Genomic DNA, 17,536 nt, shown 5'->3' with positions numbered 1-17,536 from the left:
ATAACTATCTGAAGAGAGGAACCAGTGTTTATAGAATCCTAATGGACAGCTGGTCTCAGGACATAACACAGACTCTGCTGTTTTGTTACACAGCAGAGCCAATGAGAAATTTCCATAGCACGGTCATTCTGTTTCTCTGTCAGAACCATCTCAGACCCAGCTCTATTATGCTTTCTTCCAGGAGATGGAAACCTGCACTTGAACATCACAGCTGAGTCCTACAGCCATTCCCTGCTGGATGCCATTGAGCCATTTGTGTATGAGTGGACTGCACAGTATAATGGCAGTATCAGTGCAGAGCATGGATTGGGCTTCAAGAAGAAGCATTACATTCAATACAGTAAGCCAAAGGAGGCAGTCCTTCTGATGCAGCAGGTCAAGGCCATGTTGGACCCCAAAGGGATTCTGAACCCTTACAAGACACTGCCAGCTAGTTCCTGAGAGCTTCGTGCTGCTGAGAAATAGGTGTATATCCTGTTGTATCGACTGTATCTCTAGCTCATAACTGCACTTTAGACTCTGAGAGACTGAACAATGTTCAAAGCTGCCTTGCTCACTTTATGATTGTACTGAAATGGTAAAGGACTGCAATTCCTCCTCCCAGTATTATCCATCATTGGACGAGCTCTGACCGTCCAGAAAGCAGAGATCAGTAGCGGCCAAAGCCACACAGGCTTCCTCATGGCTCTGAAAGTTCAAACTGAGTATACATATATAAGGGGCCTACCTGCCAGTCCCTCCCATGCTACAGTGCTTAGAACTATCTCCCATCCCAGTCCAGCTGGTGGAACCCTTGAAAAGCCTTAACTCTATAATGCTCTGTTGATGGCTTTTCCTCTCTACTTTAGATTGCGTCTGTTATTTCATTTATAGTCCATGCTTGTGGATGTTAGAGCTACATGCAGCAAGAAGAAAGTGTACACAGCATCTAGATTTGGGAGACCATCTGCTCTTTCTATCACTTTCTGCCAATGGGGCAGTTTAAAATCTCTGTTCTTCTTACTCTATATAGCAAGATAATTTATAGCCTGTTTTCAAACACAAGCCTACAACTTTGCATATGCAAATTGTTACACCTGCGGCTTAGTCCTCTTCGATCTAGGTATGTGATTTGTGGGTGCAGTCAGCTATGAAAATGGAAGATTAAATTCTCGTGGATCTCAGGGATGTAGATGGCAGGATTATGGCAGTGATGTTCCTGATCCTGGAATTATAGGTATTTTCCCCTCACTTGCTCATAGTTGTATGTATGTGGGGTAATTTTGGCACAGTTGTTAAATTCATGGCAGTGGTAATAATTTGCTAAGCTCCACTAGGTGTCCAACAGGCAGTGGGCATCATGATCATATCTTTGTCCCTATATCTCCCAACTGAGATCCACTATGTTTAGAGTGTCTTTATAGCATTTGTCTCACTAGCACCAAGCCAGAGTTAACAATTTGTGCTGACACTTGGATACTACAGTTATAGGCATGCTAGAAATACTGTAGTTGGTACCCAGAGTAGGGTTTCCAGTAATGTCAACCCCTCAGTAATCTTTCCTTTCGCACAGATAATACAAACGTGAGATCAGAGGTATAAACAGCATCCCATCAACAACACCCTGAGCCAAAGGCAGCTTTGGGCTAAACCGGCGGAAGGGCTGGAGATGCCATGAAAGCGCTGCCTTTACCAGGACATAATTTTGCCCCTTCCATTCGCAGTACCCTTGCTTGGTTTAAAAGAGAATGTAATCATCCTGTGCACAGATCTTGTAAAGTCATAGAAGTAGACTGCAGTCTTGTATTAGATTTTGGCTAAACTGGTGATTATGTATTTCTGGTGATTTCTAGACAGTATTTGGTCCTGCCATGAGGACAGGGGACTGGACTCGATGACCTCTCGAGGTCCCTTCCAGTCCTAGAGCCTATGAGTCTATGTATCAAACTAGGCTGTTTTGATGGGAAAGATTGTATTGTGGCACCACGGAATAGAAGAGGCCAGTTTATAAAGACAGCGTCTGGTTATGCTTGCATTTTGGTAATCCGCAAGGAAGAGAAAGGAGAAAATATACATGTTAAGGAGGGTACATACATTAATTTTCAAAATATTCTTTGTGGATTGGGGGTATTAGCCACTTGACAGACATCTCTGCTTCCTTCCCCTGTGTTGCACAGCAGAGAGAGAAATGTAGGTGCATTGATTGTACAGAAAGAGGAGTTAAGAAGCTGGGCAGCAGGAAAGGTGACTACATATCGGTAGCATGATTCCGTACTTCTTAGTCACTGGCAGCTCCTCAGCACCAAAAATATGCAAGTAAAACCCCATTTGAAATGGGGGGCTTGGCCTGCTGAAGGGCAGTGGAATTGAGGAACAGATTGTCTGTATGTCCTAAGCCCATAAGATCCTAGTGTAACAACCATGAACTCCTCCTCCCTCTGGCTACAATACACCAATAGGCAGAGCGCAACCAACGGCAGTGTTACATGGGAAGTAGTCATGCTGGCCAGAAGCCTGAGAGAAGTGCAGAAGGGCATGTGTATACCAGGCCAGGTTTGTGGGATTTCACTGTTCTAACTGAAAACAAGTCTGAAATGAACCTTTTCTGTCTCAGGACAAACATTTACATTTAATGAGAATCATACATGCAATGGAAAATGTTATCTGGCAGGGACTTGGGGTTTGACTACTTAAAACTTGATCAGAATTTAAAAAAAAATGACACTATTTTAATTCACAAAATCTTGTATAATGTTTTGCCAGTATTATACCCTAGTCTAAATGGAGACCTCAGTCTTTCTTAGGAGAACAGCTGGAGAACCTTGGTGTTATTTTCAGTGATCTTCTAATGAATATATGTTTTTTATGACTGTATAAGAAACTTGATAAAATATAAGAGTTATTAAAAACAAGTCAGTGTTTATTTTTATTATAATTGCACCAGTCAGGTTTCATTTCTTGTATCCTTAGTGTAAGCAGGAGCTCCTCTTATGCTCTGACCAAAACCTATACAACCTAGTATGATACAGCCTCTTTGCACTACTCAGTGGCACGGAGGCTGTAACTCAAACAGATCTGGTCCTGCAGGAATTCCTCTGGCTGAGTGAGTTTCCCCGCACCAGGGGATATATTGTGGGCATGGCCTGAGTAATGCTGTGTTCTGACTATTTCCAATTGCTTCAATGGCTCTTTGGGGGCAGGAGAATGAAGTTTAGAGGAGCCAGGAGCTGGGACGCACAAAGGTAGCATACAGCCTTCTTTGTCCCCATTTGTATGAGTCCTGCATCAACACAGCTTGGCCACTCCCACAATCTGAGCAACTGTATTTAGTCCAAACATATATTCCTTCCTGGGAATTGGCTTTATTGGTAACATGAATCTACGTTTTCTTCCCAAGTTTGACTGTTCCTGGGGTTTCTGTGCACACACTTCTCTGTTCTAGACCCCAGTTCTCACTTCTAAAAAGAGCAACTTCCACCTCCCTCGTAACCAGAGTGGAATTAGCGAGCCATACCTGCCAGTGAGATTCCATCCCCTTATCCATTCTCTCAGGGCAGGGAAGCAGTCAGGCTGTCCATAGCTTGGAAACCAAACTTGGTGAAACAAATCCTCTGCATGAGTTCTTCATGAGGGCTAAGTGTTGATCCATTTTGCACAGCAAGGTCTTTGACTTGAAAGTGAATGAGAAATGGTTGGACCAGTCTTGGAAAATGAGCAGTTACTCTGAGTCACATACCTCAGAAATGGCTTGGCTGGAAAACTTCCAACTTAGATAGAATTCCACAGGAGCTTCAGACAGGGCAGGAGAGACATCAGGTGGAAAGAATTTATCAGGATAACTAGTATGTCTCAGTTCAGGCTTAGAATGGAAATAAATGCTTTCAGATTTTGCCATAAAGTCACTATTATGACTCCATAATAATCAATGTTTCCTAAAAAGATAGAAAAATTGAAAACAATTTCAGTACTTATTGAATGGGAAGAGATTGGCACTAAACAATTGTAAGTCCATGGTAAGTATAAAATGCTACATTTCCATTTAATTAAGTTTCATGTTTTACACTGGAGAAGAGGAATCACAGAAATAGATAATTCTAGGGAATGTTAGTTATGCATTCAATAGCACTTTGTGTGTAGACTGTGTGATGTTGCAGTCTATATGATTTTATAAAAATTTGATAATGAGTGAATATAATGTAACTCTCTGAGTTCCCACCCCCTCCTTCTCAATGGAAAGACACCAGATTAAAGATGGATTCCAGTTCAGGTGACATGATCACATGTCACTACAAGACTTCAAGCCTTCATTCCTCCCAGCCTGACTCACAGGAAGGCCTGCCTGCAAACAGAGCCATCCAATCAATTGTCCTGGTTAATGGGAGTCATCAAGATTCCAAACCACCATTAATGGCCCACACTTTGCATAATTACAATAGACCCTCAGAGTTATATTTCATATTTCTAGATTCAGATACAAGAGTGTTACATTTATACAAATAGGATGATCACACTCAGTAGATTATAAATTTTGTAATGATACCTTACAAGAGCCCTTTTGCATGAAACATATTCCAGGGACAAAAGGATTCCCGCCTTATGCAAAAGATATATAAAGGGGTGGAACAGAACAAAGGGAGGGAGAAGCCATCATGAGGAATCCCCTAGCTATCACCTGAGCTAGAACAAGAGCTTTACCAGGGGCAAGAATTGTGCCCAGGCCTGGAAGGTGTCCAGCCTGAGGAAAAAACTTACTGAAGCATCTCTGAGGGTGAGAGTATCTGTATTCAGTTTGATTAGATATAGATTTGCGCATTTTATTTTATTTTGCTTGGTGACTTACTTTGTTCTGTCTGTTACTACTTGGAACCACTTAAATCCAATTTTCTGTATTAAATAAAATCACTGTTTACTTATTAATTAACTCAGAGTATGTATTTATACCTGGGGTAGCAAACAACTGTGCATATCTTTCCATCAGTGTTATAGAGGGCAAACTATGAGTTTACCCTGCGTAAGCTTCATACAGGGTAAAATGGATTTATTTGGGTTTAGACCCCATTGGGAGTTGGGCATCTGAGTGCTAAAGACAAGCACACTTCTGTGAGCTGTTTTCAGGTAAACCTGCAGCCTTGGGACAAGTAATTCAGACCCTGGGTCTTTGTTGGAGCAGACAGGAGTGTCTGGCTCAGCAAGACAGGGTGCTGGAGTCCTGAGCTGGCAGGGAAAACAGGAACAGAGGTAGTCTTGGCACATCAGTTGGCAGCTCCCCAAGCGGTTTCTGTGATCCAACCCATCACAGACTGTTTCACTGCTTCCCCTAGTCAAGTCGGAGAGGGGCTATGTAAGGGGATTGTAAAACCACACATGTTGGCAGAGGGCTTCTGGGGTAAGGTTAGCACTGAAACTGCTTTTAAATCCTTTTGTGAAACTAACTAGCTTTTCAGTTGGGAGTCCCTTTAAGAATGGATCCCTACCGAAAGAAGATGTGAGTGTTACTGTCTAGGATCCCCACTATCATACGGTTAGAGCACGTCAGTGTTTCGATGTATTCATCCTCACAATATCCCTGTGGGATACTGTTACTCCCATTGTACAGTTGGGGAGTTGAGTCCTAGAGACATGGAGCGCTAGATCCATCTAACTGCTGCTTTAGATGCCGAAGTCCAATGTTCAGACCCTATTGCTCTCCTCAAAACTCCTGCTCAGCTGCTTCCTCACCCTGTGGGCTCCTAAAGTCCCTATATTTCTGCTTGTAAAGTCTCCTAGCTGCCTAAAAATCTGCCAGGGAGCATATGCACAGCTATTAACAGATTCCGGCACCTATCTCAGGCATTCAGGAACCTATCATATTGCTTATTGTAGCCACTCTACAAATCAAAGCTGTTTGAATGACAGCCTTCTGTTGCTTGGGCCATCCCCTGGAGTTGAGTGATAGGGTGCCCAGAGGGGCCCCTCTCCCATGTTCTTGGGCATCTGGGTGAGGAGGATGTGGAACTTGTCGAGGAGGGCAGGCAGTTACACAATGGATGCAGTGGGGTCGGTACTCTAGTTGCCTTTCTTACAGCTCCAACAGATGCCTCATCATGTCCTCCTGCGTGTTCCGATCATGCTCACTTAATGCTTTCCTGGCCTCTGCCACCATGCATTCAGCTGTGCCCTATCAGTGCGGGAGGACTGCATGAGCTCTGAAAACGTCATTGTGAGTGCGTTTTTTTCCGCCTTCTAATCTGCGATAATCTCAGGAACAGAGTTGATGCGGGGAGCATAGTAGCATTTGCAGCTGCAGGGGGAGAAAAGGGAGAGTAGGCTTTTAAGAAGATACATTTCTGAAAACAAAAGGGAGACTCACAGTGAATCAAGCAATTTACAGCAGACAGCACATGTGTTTTAGGTATAAGGTTGCATTTTGCCTTTTATATTGAGTGCCTGCCGATATGGTGACACATCACACATGGCTGGGCAACAGAATTCAGTTTGCAGGCAGCCATGGTAAGCCAAAGGGTATGTGGGATTGGCTTCTTCCGTGTTCATAATATGTGGGAATGGTTTAAAACTGCAATGCCCTCCTTTCCGATAGCAACAAATGCCAGTTGGGTTTGCCATTTAAGAGGAGGGGCTGCGGTTGCCATTTAAAAGGAGGGGTGTGGTTTTGGGGTGGATGTGCAGCATAACACCCCCCCGCCCCCCGCATGGCTATTCTCCAGGCTGATCCCTTTTAGCCAAGCGCAAACAGCCCAGTGTGACTGGGATCTAATGTGTCAGGATCACCAAACAGAGGGGATTACTGTTCTCTTACAAAAATTCCCCTATTTCAGCCAGGTGATCATGAATGATGTCACTCTCCGGAGCTGACACAGAAAGATAAAGACTAAAATGTTGCATGAATGTGACCAAAACCCAGGACAATTCCTGCCATGCTTTGTGCTGCAATAATTCCAGACCACTTGCTACTGGATTGGCATGGTAAAGTGTCCTACCATGGAGGACAAAATAAGGCAGCCCTCCCCAGAAACCTTCTGCAAAGGCTTCCAGAGTACCTCCAGGAGAGCTTCATGGAGATGTCCCTGGAGAATTCCTGGTCCATCCCCAGACACGTTAACAGACTTTTCCAGTAGCTTTACTGGCCGTGAAGGCATCCCAATTGTTTGGGGAAATCGAACATTAAACACAATTGCTTTTAACCCCTGTAGTGTTGTTACAAATGTGCACTCACCAGAGGTGCCTTCTCTGCCTTCAAGTTCCAGAAACAATATGCCATGGGAAGGTATTGGCTCCAGAGTGGGTGGGTCCTGGCTGCTGGGGAGAATGGATTCTCCACTTGCCTGCTGCGCATTCTCCTGCTCCTCCTCTTCCTCATTCACAAAATCCTCATCCATGTTGCGTAAAGCTGCCACCTTGCAGGTGTTCACGGAAAGTGTTGAGGTGCTGGTAGGGTCCTCCCCTCGAATCGCATGCAGCTGATCACAGAAGCAGCATGTCTGGGGCTCTGAACTGGAGCGACCATTTGCCTCCTTTGTCTTTTGGTAGGCTTTCCTCAGCTCCTTAATTTTCATTCGGCACTGCTGTGTGTCCCTGGTGTAGCCTCTGTCCACCATGCCCTGTGTGATTTTGGCATATATATCAGCATTTCTTCTGCTGGATCAGAGTTCTGCCTGGACAGATTCTTCTCCCCATACAACAATCAGACCCGGTGTCTCCCATTCGCTCCATGCGGGAGCTCGTTTGTGATTCTGGGACTGCATGGTCACCTGTTCTGCTGAGTTTGCCAGGCTGACCAAACAGGAAATGAAATTTAAATGTTCCTGGTGCTTTTCCTGCGTACCTGGCTAGTGCATCGGAGTTGAAAGTGCTGTCCAGAGTAGTTACATTGGACCACTCCTGGGTTAGCTCCCAGAGGCCAGTACCATCGGATTGCACAGTGCTGTGTTTATAGTACCCCAAATTTGACCCAGGAAGGGCGATTTTAGTGCTACTCCCCTTGTTGGGAAGGAGTACAGCAGTTAATTTTAAGAGCCCTTTAGGTTGGCGGAACGGGGTTGGTTGTGTAGACGCGTTCATTATAAAATCGACCTAACATCACTAAATTCAACCTAACCTCATAGTGCAGACCAGGCCTTAGGTTCCCATCCCCTTTTTTTCTAATGCATAGTTAATTATTTGTAATGTAGATGAAGAGGAGAAGGAGTGAGAGTAGACCCAAAAAAGCCCTGGCAAGATGCAGCCACCACACCAAAGTGCAGCATGGAGACACTGAAAGGAACAGAAAAAGAGGCAGAACCTATGAGTGAGCAGGTGAAGGAAGAAAGAGGGGTGCTTCCAACTGGTGGGGACCTCCAGCTCATAACCTGAATGGTCTCACGCTCTTTAGAGATGTCACTGCTATAGATTTCTTATGATCTTCCCTTAACCCTATGGCAGTGATTTAACATACTGCCTTGTGAAAAAGAGGCATAGCTGAGACTGGACCAGGAGGAGGGACTCTTACCAGGTTGCAGTCTAGTCTGGATGCAGTGCCATAAAATACCGACCAGCTGCAAGAAAACTAATTGAAGACCATGAATCTGATTGCCACTGTCTTACTCAATTTACACTAAAGTAACTCCAGTGAAATTGGAGGGTAGTATAAAGCCTGTGTGCCCCACCTCCGTATTGCCCAAGCTAAGCAGTCTGTTGCCATATGATTATTGCCTGATCCATTTTCTTGCTTCCATCTTAAGATTTTTTTACTTGCTGTTTGTAAAATAAATCAGAAGCATCGATTTTATTGTATTTACATATATAGGCAGGGGAATGGTCCTGCTATTGTGAGGAACTTATCTGGCTTAAAAATTAAGAACATAAGAATGGCCGTACTGGGTCAGACCAAAGGTCCATCTAGCCCAGGATCCTGTCTACCGATAGTGGCCAATGCCAGGTGCCCCAGAGGGACTGAACCCAACAGGCAATGATCAATTGATCTCTCTCCTGCCATCCATCTCCACCTTCTGACAAACAGAGTCTAGGGACACCATTCCTTACCCATCCCAGCTAATAGCCATTAATGGACTTAACCTCCATGAATTTATCCAGTTATCTTTTAAACGCTGTTATATTCCTAGGCTTCACAACCTCCTCAGGTAAGGAGTTCCACAAGTTGACTGCGCTGTGTGAAGAACTTCCTTTTATTTGTTTTAAACCTGCTGCCCATTAATTTCATTTGGTGACCCCTAGTTCTTGTATTATGGGAATAAGTAAATAACTTTTCCTTATTCACTTTCTCAACATCACTCATGATTTTATATACCTCTATCATATCCCCCCTTAGTCTCCTCTTTTCCAAGCTGAGGAGTCCTAGCCTCTTTAATCTCTCCTCATATGGGACCCTCTCCAAACCCCTAATCATTTTAGTTGCCCTTCTCTGAACCTTTTCTAGTGCCAGTATGTCTTTTTTGAGATGAGGAGACCACATCTGTATGCAGTATTCAAGATGTGGGCGTACCATCGATTTATATAAGGGCAATAATATATTCTCCTTCTTATTCTCTATCTTTAATGATTCCTAATATCCTTTATCCCCGGTGAAATGAGCTAGCGGAAGGATCTGAGTCCTTGCTCCCACTTCTTTTCACCCAGACTTCAAGGGCTCCCCTTCTACTCTCCTATCTGGCAGACTCCTTGTAAACCCAACAAGGCTGGGCCCAGGATTCCTGGAGGGCTCAACCCCCAACCTTGTCGTGGTCACTTAGGGCAGGGGCTAAGATGTCCCCACTGCAGGGTGCTCTCTTTGCACTGGTCGCTTCCCTGACCCACTGATCATTGCATATAGTTCAAGCAAACACAATTTATTAAATAGCAATCAATTTTAAAAATAAGAAAAAAATGGGAAAGGTTAAAGGAAAACCCATCAACCTGCTCTGTGGGCATGAGGACATCACGAACAGTCATTGCTGGAATGTAAGAGACGTTAATAGTCAGTTCCTCACACATCCCAGGTCTCCTGCCCAGGCCCTGGCTGTGCTGCAGGGATCCTGCAGGTCAGTTTCTTGCAGTGGCCACATGTCTTCAGGCTGTAGGTGGCGGGACCCTTCTTCCTGTTGGGGTTACAATTCCCCTCCCAAGTCTGGCCTGTAAGGCCTCTTGGCTGGGGGTGTCTCCCTGCACTGGGTGTGCTGCCCAGGGACCCCCCTCACTGTCCTCAGCTGCTCACCGCACCCCGCTCCAGACTGCTCCAGCTCCACTCTGCCTCAGCACTGCTGCTCTGCCTCCAGCACGGCTCCCTGGGCTGCTTCTCTGGCCCCTCTGGCTCTGGTTGCTGCAGCTTTCCTCCCAGCACAGTTCTGTTCCCTGGGCTTCTTCTGTGGCTCTGCTCCCAGCACTGACCTACTCCCTGGGCTGCTTCTCTGGTTCTCACTAACAGAAGTTTCCAAATCACAGACCCTAGTTCTCATGGGGGACTTCAAGCACCTTGACATCTGCTGGGAGAGCAATATAGCAGTGCAGACAATCCAGGAAGTTTTTGGAGAGTGTTGGGGATAACTTTCTGGTGCAAGTGCTGGAGGAACCAATGAGGGGCCATGCTCCTTTTGACCTGCTGCTCACAAACAGGGAAGAATTGGTAGGGGAAGTAGAAGTGGGTGGCAACCTGGGCATTAGTGACCATGAGATGGTCGAGTTCAGGATCCTGACAAAAGGAAGAAAGGAGAGCAGTAGAATATGTACAATGGACTTCAGAAAAGCAGACTTTGACTCCTTCAGGGAGCTGACGGGCAGGATCCCCTGGGAAGCTAATATAAGGGGGAAAGGAGTTCAGAAGAGCTGGCTGTATTTCAAAGAAGCCTTATTGAGGGCGCAGGAACAAACCATCCCAACGTGCAGAAAGAAAGCAAATATGGCAGGCAACCAGCTTGGGTTAACAGAGAAATCTTTGGTGAGCTTAAACACAAAAAGGAAGCTTACAAGAAGTGAAAACTTGGACAGATGACTAGGGAGGAGTATAAAAATATTGCTCGGGTGTAATCAGAAAGGACAAAGCACAATTGGAGTTGCAGCTAGCAAGGGATGTGAAGGGTTAGAAGAAGGGTTTCTACAGGTTTGTTAGCAACAGGAAGAAGGTCAGGGCAAGTGTGGGACCCGTACTGAATGGGGAAGGCAACCTAGTGATAGATGATGTGGAAAAAGCTGAAGTACTCAATGTTTTCTTTGCCTCGGTCTTCACAGACAAGGTCAGCTCCCAGACTGCTGCACTAGGCAGCACAGTACAGGGAGGAGATGAGCAGCCCTCAATGGTGAAAGAACAGGTTAAGGACTATTTAGAAAAGCTGGACATGCACAAGTCCATGGGGCTGGATGCAGTGTACTCGAGAGTGCTGAGGGAGTTGGCAGATATGATTGCAGAGCCATTGGGCATTATCTTTGAAAACTTGTGGCAATTGGATTGGACGATTGGAAAAAGGCAAATATAGTGCCCATCTTTAAAAGAGGGAAGAAGGAGAACCCGGGGAACTACAAACTGGTCAACCTCACGTCAGTCCCTGGAAAAATCATGGAGCAGGTCCTCAAGGAATCCATTTTGAAGCACTCGGAGGAGAGGAAGGTGATCAGGAACAGTCAACATGGATTCACCAAGGGCAAGTCATGCTTGACCAACCTGATTGCCTTCTATGATGAGATAACTAGCTCTGTGGATATGGGGAAAGCAGTGGACGAGATATACCTTGACTTTAGCAAACTTTTGATACAGTCTTTCACAGTATACTTGCCAGCAAGTTAACGAAGTATGGATTGGATGAATGGACCATAAGGTGGATAGAAAGCTGTTTAGATCATCAGGCTCAATGGGTAGTGATCAACGGCTCGATGTCTAGTTGGCAGCCAGTATCAAGCGGAGTGCCCCAGGAGTCGCTCCTGGGGCCAGTTTTGTTCAACATCTTCATTAATGATCTGGATAATGGGATGAATTGCATCCTCAGAAAGTTCACAGATGACACTAACCTGGGGGAGAGGTGGATATGCTGTAGGGTAGGGATAAGGTCCAGAGTGACCTAGACAAATTGGAGGACTGCGACAAAAGAAATCTGATGAAGTTCAGCAAGGACAAGTGCAGAGTCCTCACTTAGGATGTAAGAATCCCGGTGTGACGGGTTTGGTCACAGAGACCCCCTCTTGGGACTGTTACCTGATGTGCTGAGACTATGTCTGAGCCCATGTTCTCTGCCAGTCTGACCCTCCAGAACCCTGCCTTGTTGAACCAGACATGCAAACCTGATGCAACACAGACCCAGGATCTGAACCATGCCCCCAAAGCTGCAGACTTAACTGAAAACAGCTTAGCAAGTGCTCCTGTCTCCAGCACCCATACACTCAGCTCCCAATGGGATCCAAACCCCAAATAAATCCTGTTTACTCTGTATAAATCTTTTATATTCTCTCTCTTGTGGGCGGAAACCCCTTTGTTCTTCTGTGCAAAATCACAGCAACAAGATGGAGTTTGTAGCCACCTGGGCAAGTCACATGTCCATGAATGGTTTGGCTTTTTGCAGGCAGGCGCCATTGTTTACATGTTAGTTTGAACATTCCCAGGAAAGCTCAGATGTGGATTGGTGTCTCCCAAAGTTCATTGTCACCCAAGTGTTTCTTGATTGGGCACTTACTGAGAATAGTCCCTTCTCAAGAAGCTGACCAAATGCTTCACTGAGGCTACTTAGGCCATGTCTACATCTAAAATTTTGCAGCGCTGGTTGTTACAGCTGTATTAGTACAGCTGTATAGGGCCAGCGCTGCAGAGTGGCCACACTTACAGCAACCAGCGCTGCAAGTGGTGTTAGATGTGGCCACACTGCAGCGCTGTTGGGCGGCTTCAAGGGGGGTTCGGGGAACGCGAGAGCAACCGGGAAAGGAGACCAGCTTCGCCGCGGTTTGCTCTCGCGTTCCCCAACCCCCCTGCAAACCGCAGGGAAGGAGACCTGCTTGCTCGGGGTTCGGGGAACGAGAGAGCAAACCGGGAAAGGAGACCAGCTTTGCCGCGGTTTGCTCTCGCGTTCCCCGAACCACCCTGCAAACGGCAGGGAAGGAGACCTGCTTGCTCGGGGTTCGGGGAACGAGAGAGCAAACCGGGAAAGGAGACCAGCTTCGCCGCGGTTTGCTCTCGCGTTCCCCGAACCACCCTGCAAACCGCAGGGAAGGAGACCTGCTTGCTCGGGGTTCCGGGAACGAGAGAGCAAACCGGGAAAGGAGACCAGCTTCGCCGTGGTTTGCTCTCGCGTTCCCCGAACCACCCTGCAAACCGCAGGGAAGGAGACCTGCTTGCTCGGGGTTCTGGGAACGCGAGAGCAAGCCAGGGAAGGAGACCAGCTTGATTACCAGAGGCTTCCTCCTTCCACGGAGGTCAAGAAAAGCGCTGGTAAGTGTCTACATTGGATTACCAGCGCTGGATCACCAGCGCTGGATCCTCTACACCCGAGACAAAACGGGAGTATGGCCAGCGCTGCAAACAGGGAGTTGCAGCGCTGGTGATGCCCTGCAGATGTGTACACCTTCAAAGTTGCAGCGCTGTAACTCCCTCACCAGCGCTGCAACTTTCTGATGTAGACAAGCCCTTAGAATCAAAACACATTGAGATACAAGTACATAGCCAATATTCATACCTTTAACTACAAAAATGACACACACATACAGATAGCATAATCATAACCAGCATGGCCTGCAAAGAACTGAGTCATGCATGGACATGTGACTTGCCCATGTGACTCCAAATTCCATCTTGCTGTGATTTTCCACAGTCAGAACAAAGGGGTGTCCTTCCAGGGGCAGTGAATATAAAAGGCACTGAAAACCCCTCCATCTTGTCTTCACTCATGCTTCTTACTTCTGGAGGAACCTTGCTGCAAACTGAAGCTCTGAACGACCCATCCCCGCGGGGGATGTTCTCCAGAGACTTGATTTGAACCTGCAGTTTACTCCATCACTGCTACAAGTCTGAACCAAGAACTTTGCCATTACTGTATGTAATTGATTCCATTTAACCAATTTTAGCTCTCATCTGTATCCTCTTCTTCGAGTGATTGCTCATGTGTATTCCACAATAGGTGTGCATGCTCGCCATGTGCACTGGTGCCGGAAGTTTTTCCCCTAGAAGTATCCATGGGGGGAAGCGCCCCTTGCAGCCCCTGGAGTGTCGTCTCCCTGACGCGGTATACGGGGAGCTGCGCACTCCCTCCCATCCTCAGTTCCTTCTTGCCGCCAGTGAAGGTGCATCAGAACTGCTCTGCTCCAGCTTTGCTGTAGCTCGTCCCCACAACTCTTTGTTAGTTTAGTACCTGTAGTTAGTTACCATAGTTAGTTTAGTTAGTCAGTGAGCCTGGGCCGGGGCATGCCCCAAGCCCCGGGATTTAAGTTGTGTGGTTCTTGTTGGCTTTCTGTGCCAAGAAGCGACCTGCATACAGACTGTTTCTGCTGCTTGGGAGAAACCTATATCAGCAAGAGGTGCAAGTTTTGCAAATGGTTTAAGCCTTGGACCACAAGAGAAAGGGACATTAGGCTATGAGCCATTCTGGTGGAGTTGGCACTGACCCTGACACTGGCAAGCCGCTCTGAGCTGGTACCGCAATGTCAGTACGCAGTGATCCGCCGGTACCATCGACCAGTCAGCGCCGCTCTCTATCCACGGAGCACACCAAAAGGGCCAAGAAGACTCCCTCTTTGCAGCGGCACCGAGGGAAGTCTGGGACAGAGGCTAGGCCCATGTCTGGCAGTCCTCGATCCCCACCAGGGCCCTAGGCCTCGAATTCACGTAGAGTGGAGTAGCCCAGCCCCTTCGGAACAGGCCTTTCCAGATGTCCAGATGCTGTCCGCACCTGAAGCCCTCCAAGTGGCCCAGGATGTCTTGTCCATGCCTGTGCCCGGAGCACCACCGATGTCGGCCCCACGCTCCAGAGGCAAGCCTCTGCTAGGATCTCCGCAGTGAGCCCCGGCTTGGTACCGGTCTTGGTCAAGGGAATGTTCCTGTTGTCGATCACCGCCCAGCATCTGCTCGGGGCAGAGTCCACGTGGATTGCCCTTGATGCCGACCAGACTCTCGGGCTGGGTTCCATCCGACACCAGTCCTCCTCAGAGAGCGGATATCAACAGGACCGCAGTGGACGTCGTTGTCGGGACGCTCATCCTCGGTACTGTGCCTGGAGTTCGACCAGGTGGTGGATCCTCCAGTACCAGCCGACACCCAAAGCACCGCACCGGCCTCTTTGCCCCACCCAGAGGAGGCAATTGAGGCCCCGCCTCCCTCCATCCCACAGGAGGACTTCAGGGCCCACCAAGAGCTCTTAAAGAGGGTGGCAGCAAGCTTTCATCTCCAGGCAGAAGAGATGGAGGAGCCCTCGGACTCCTTGTTCAATATGTTGTTCCTATCGGCACCAGGTGGGGTGGCCTTGCCACCCCATGAAGGATTGGCTAAAATTTCAGATGCCTTGTGACAAACACCAGCCTTGTTGGCCCCTATATAAAAAAAGGCAGAACGCAAGTACTTTATACCCACTAAAGGGCATGAGTACCTATATACCCACTCAGCGCCCAACTCCCTGGTGGTCGAGTTGGTCAACCACAGGGAACAACAGGGTCAGCTAACCCCGACCCTAAAGAACAAAGACTCTCAGAGGCTGGACTCTTTCAGAAGAAATATTTATTCATCTTTGAGCTTCCAGTTACGAGTGGCAAACCATCAGGCCCTCTTGGGTCAGTATGAATTTAATCTGTAGGGCTCCCTGCCTAAATATGAGGTCTCCCTCCAGGAGCATGATAAGAAGGAGTTCAGGGTGCTGGTGGAGGAAGGGGCAATGGCAGCTCGGGCTTCCCTGCAGGCTGCCTCGGATGCTGCGGACATGGCCGTATGTTCAATGGCCTCTGTGATGTCTGTGAGACGGGTATCATGACTCCTACTCTCCAGGCTCTCCAGCGAGATGCAATCTTCCATGCAGGATCTCCTGTTTGATGGAAAAGCTCTGTTCACAGAGGAAATGATACAAGGCTGCATGGCACGAAGAACTCCCGCATGACCCTCCAGACTCTGGGTCTCTGTGTCCCGGCTCCAGCAAAACCTAAGTTCAAGCCGCAGCAGACTCCAACCTCAGCCGCCCGCCCAAAGTATGAGGCAACCTATAAGCAGCAATGGGACTATAAGAGACTCCCTCACAGGCAGTCTTGGCCTGCCCCGCAGCCTGGACCCTCCAATGGCAAGGAGGTGGGGAAAAGGCAATTTCGATGGGAGGCTCAGGGGCAACCCGCCAGTCCTCATCTGGGATCCAACCCCAATAAAGCTTCCCTTCTCCAGCCAGTTGTATACTTTCCTCCTGGAATGGTCTCGGCTCACTTTGGACTGATGGGTCCTCAACACCATCTCCTGGGGTTACACTCTCCAGTTTACTTCCTCCCCACCCAACCACCCCCCACCCCATCCCTCCTGGGGGACCCCTTGCATGCAGCTTTGCTCAAGCAGGAGGTGGGGCAGCTCCTTGGACTAGGAGCGATAGAGGCAGTGCCCGAGGAGTTCATGGGCAAGGGATACTACTCCCGTTATTTCCTTATCCCAAAGGCCAAAGGGGGTGTCAGGCCCATGCTGGACCTATGAGGTCTGAACCAGCACATGGTGAAGCTCAAGTTCCACATGGTCTCCCTGGCCTCCACAAGTACTCCTGTTCTTCTTACTGTAAACAGGGTATTTCTCTGCAGGGGAAAGAAATTTACAAAGGGAAGTTGCACAGTTGTGTCATGAAGTGTTCTGTCCCTCAGGCTGATCATTGGGATGTTTAGAACATGTTACTAAACTTAATTCAGGTTTTGTTTTCACTTTGCAATTTCACAAACTGTTCTGAAGGGATCCTGCAAGGTGCTGAGCACCCTGGTTTTGCACCGTCAAAGTCCTTCAGCACATGCTTAACTTTAAGCACATGAACTGTTTCACTGATTTCATCTCTGCACGAGTGTTTTGTAAGATCGGGGCCTGAGTGCTTTGCACCCTGCCAGACCGAGTCCTTGAAGAGTTCTAAAATTCGATAATTGCCAGTTTTTTATTAACCTGATTTATTAAGTTAGTTTCAGTTTAACAGTGAACATGCAAAGCCAGGGCCTTGTCATCTTGTTTCATCCAGCATGGCAGAGACCTCTCACCGGGAGAAGCATAGTCTAGCACAGTGGTGGGCAACCTGCAGCCCGCAGGCTGCATGCAGCCCATCAGGATAAGCTGATTGTGGGTCAAGAGACAGTTTGCGGATGTTGACTGTCCACAGGCATGGCCCCCCGCAGCTCCTAGTGGCCGCGGTTCGCTGTTCCCAGCCAATGGGAGCTGTGGGAAACGATGGCCAAGAAAGGTGAACTGCAGCCACTGGGAGCTGCAGGGGGCCATGCCTGTGGACAGTCAACGTCCACAAAATGTCTTGCGGCCCTTAATCAGCTTACCCTGATGGGCCGCATGTTGCCCACCACTGGTCTAGCACTTTTCTGAAGCAGAGCCAGCCAGCTCATCCCACAGTGATTCTGGTCCTCTGGGCCAATGAACATGACATCAGGAGTGGGGCTGAGGCCCTGCACA

At 47.7% G+C, this 17,536-nt stretch overlaps 1 protein-coding gene across 1 annotated transcript in view; it reads left to right on the top strand.

Annotated features, from left to right (window-relative positions):
* The window catches only part of D2HGDH (D-2-hydroxyglutarate dehydrogenase), a 31,474-nt gene extending 27,295 nt beyond the window's left edge, over nucleotides 1-4,179 (top strand). The window contains exon 10 of the mRNA XM_030576626.1: nucleotides 182-4,179. Within this exon, the coding sequence (XP_030432486.1) occupies nucleotides 182-441 (260 nt within the window). The 3' untranslated portion in view covers nucleotides 442-4,179. The remainder of the gene's footprint in view (nucleotides 1-181) is intronic.
* The last annotated feature ends 13,357 nt before the right edge of the window (nucleotides 4,180-17,536 follow it).

The sequence above is a fragment of the Gopherus evgoodei genome, chromosome 9 (genome assembly GCF_007399415.2).
Source record: "Gopherus evgoodei ecotype Sinaloan lineage chromosome 9, rGopEvg1_v1.p, whole genome shotgun sequence".
Lineage (NCBI taxonomy): Eukaryota > Metazoa > Chordata > Testudines > Testudinidae > Gopherus > Gopherus evgoodei.
Note: the sequence above shows the minus strand (reverse complement) of the source record. Positions and strands in the feature narration are given on the sequence as shown.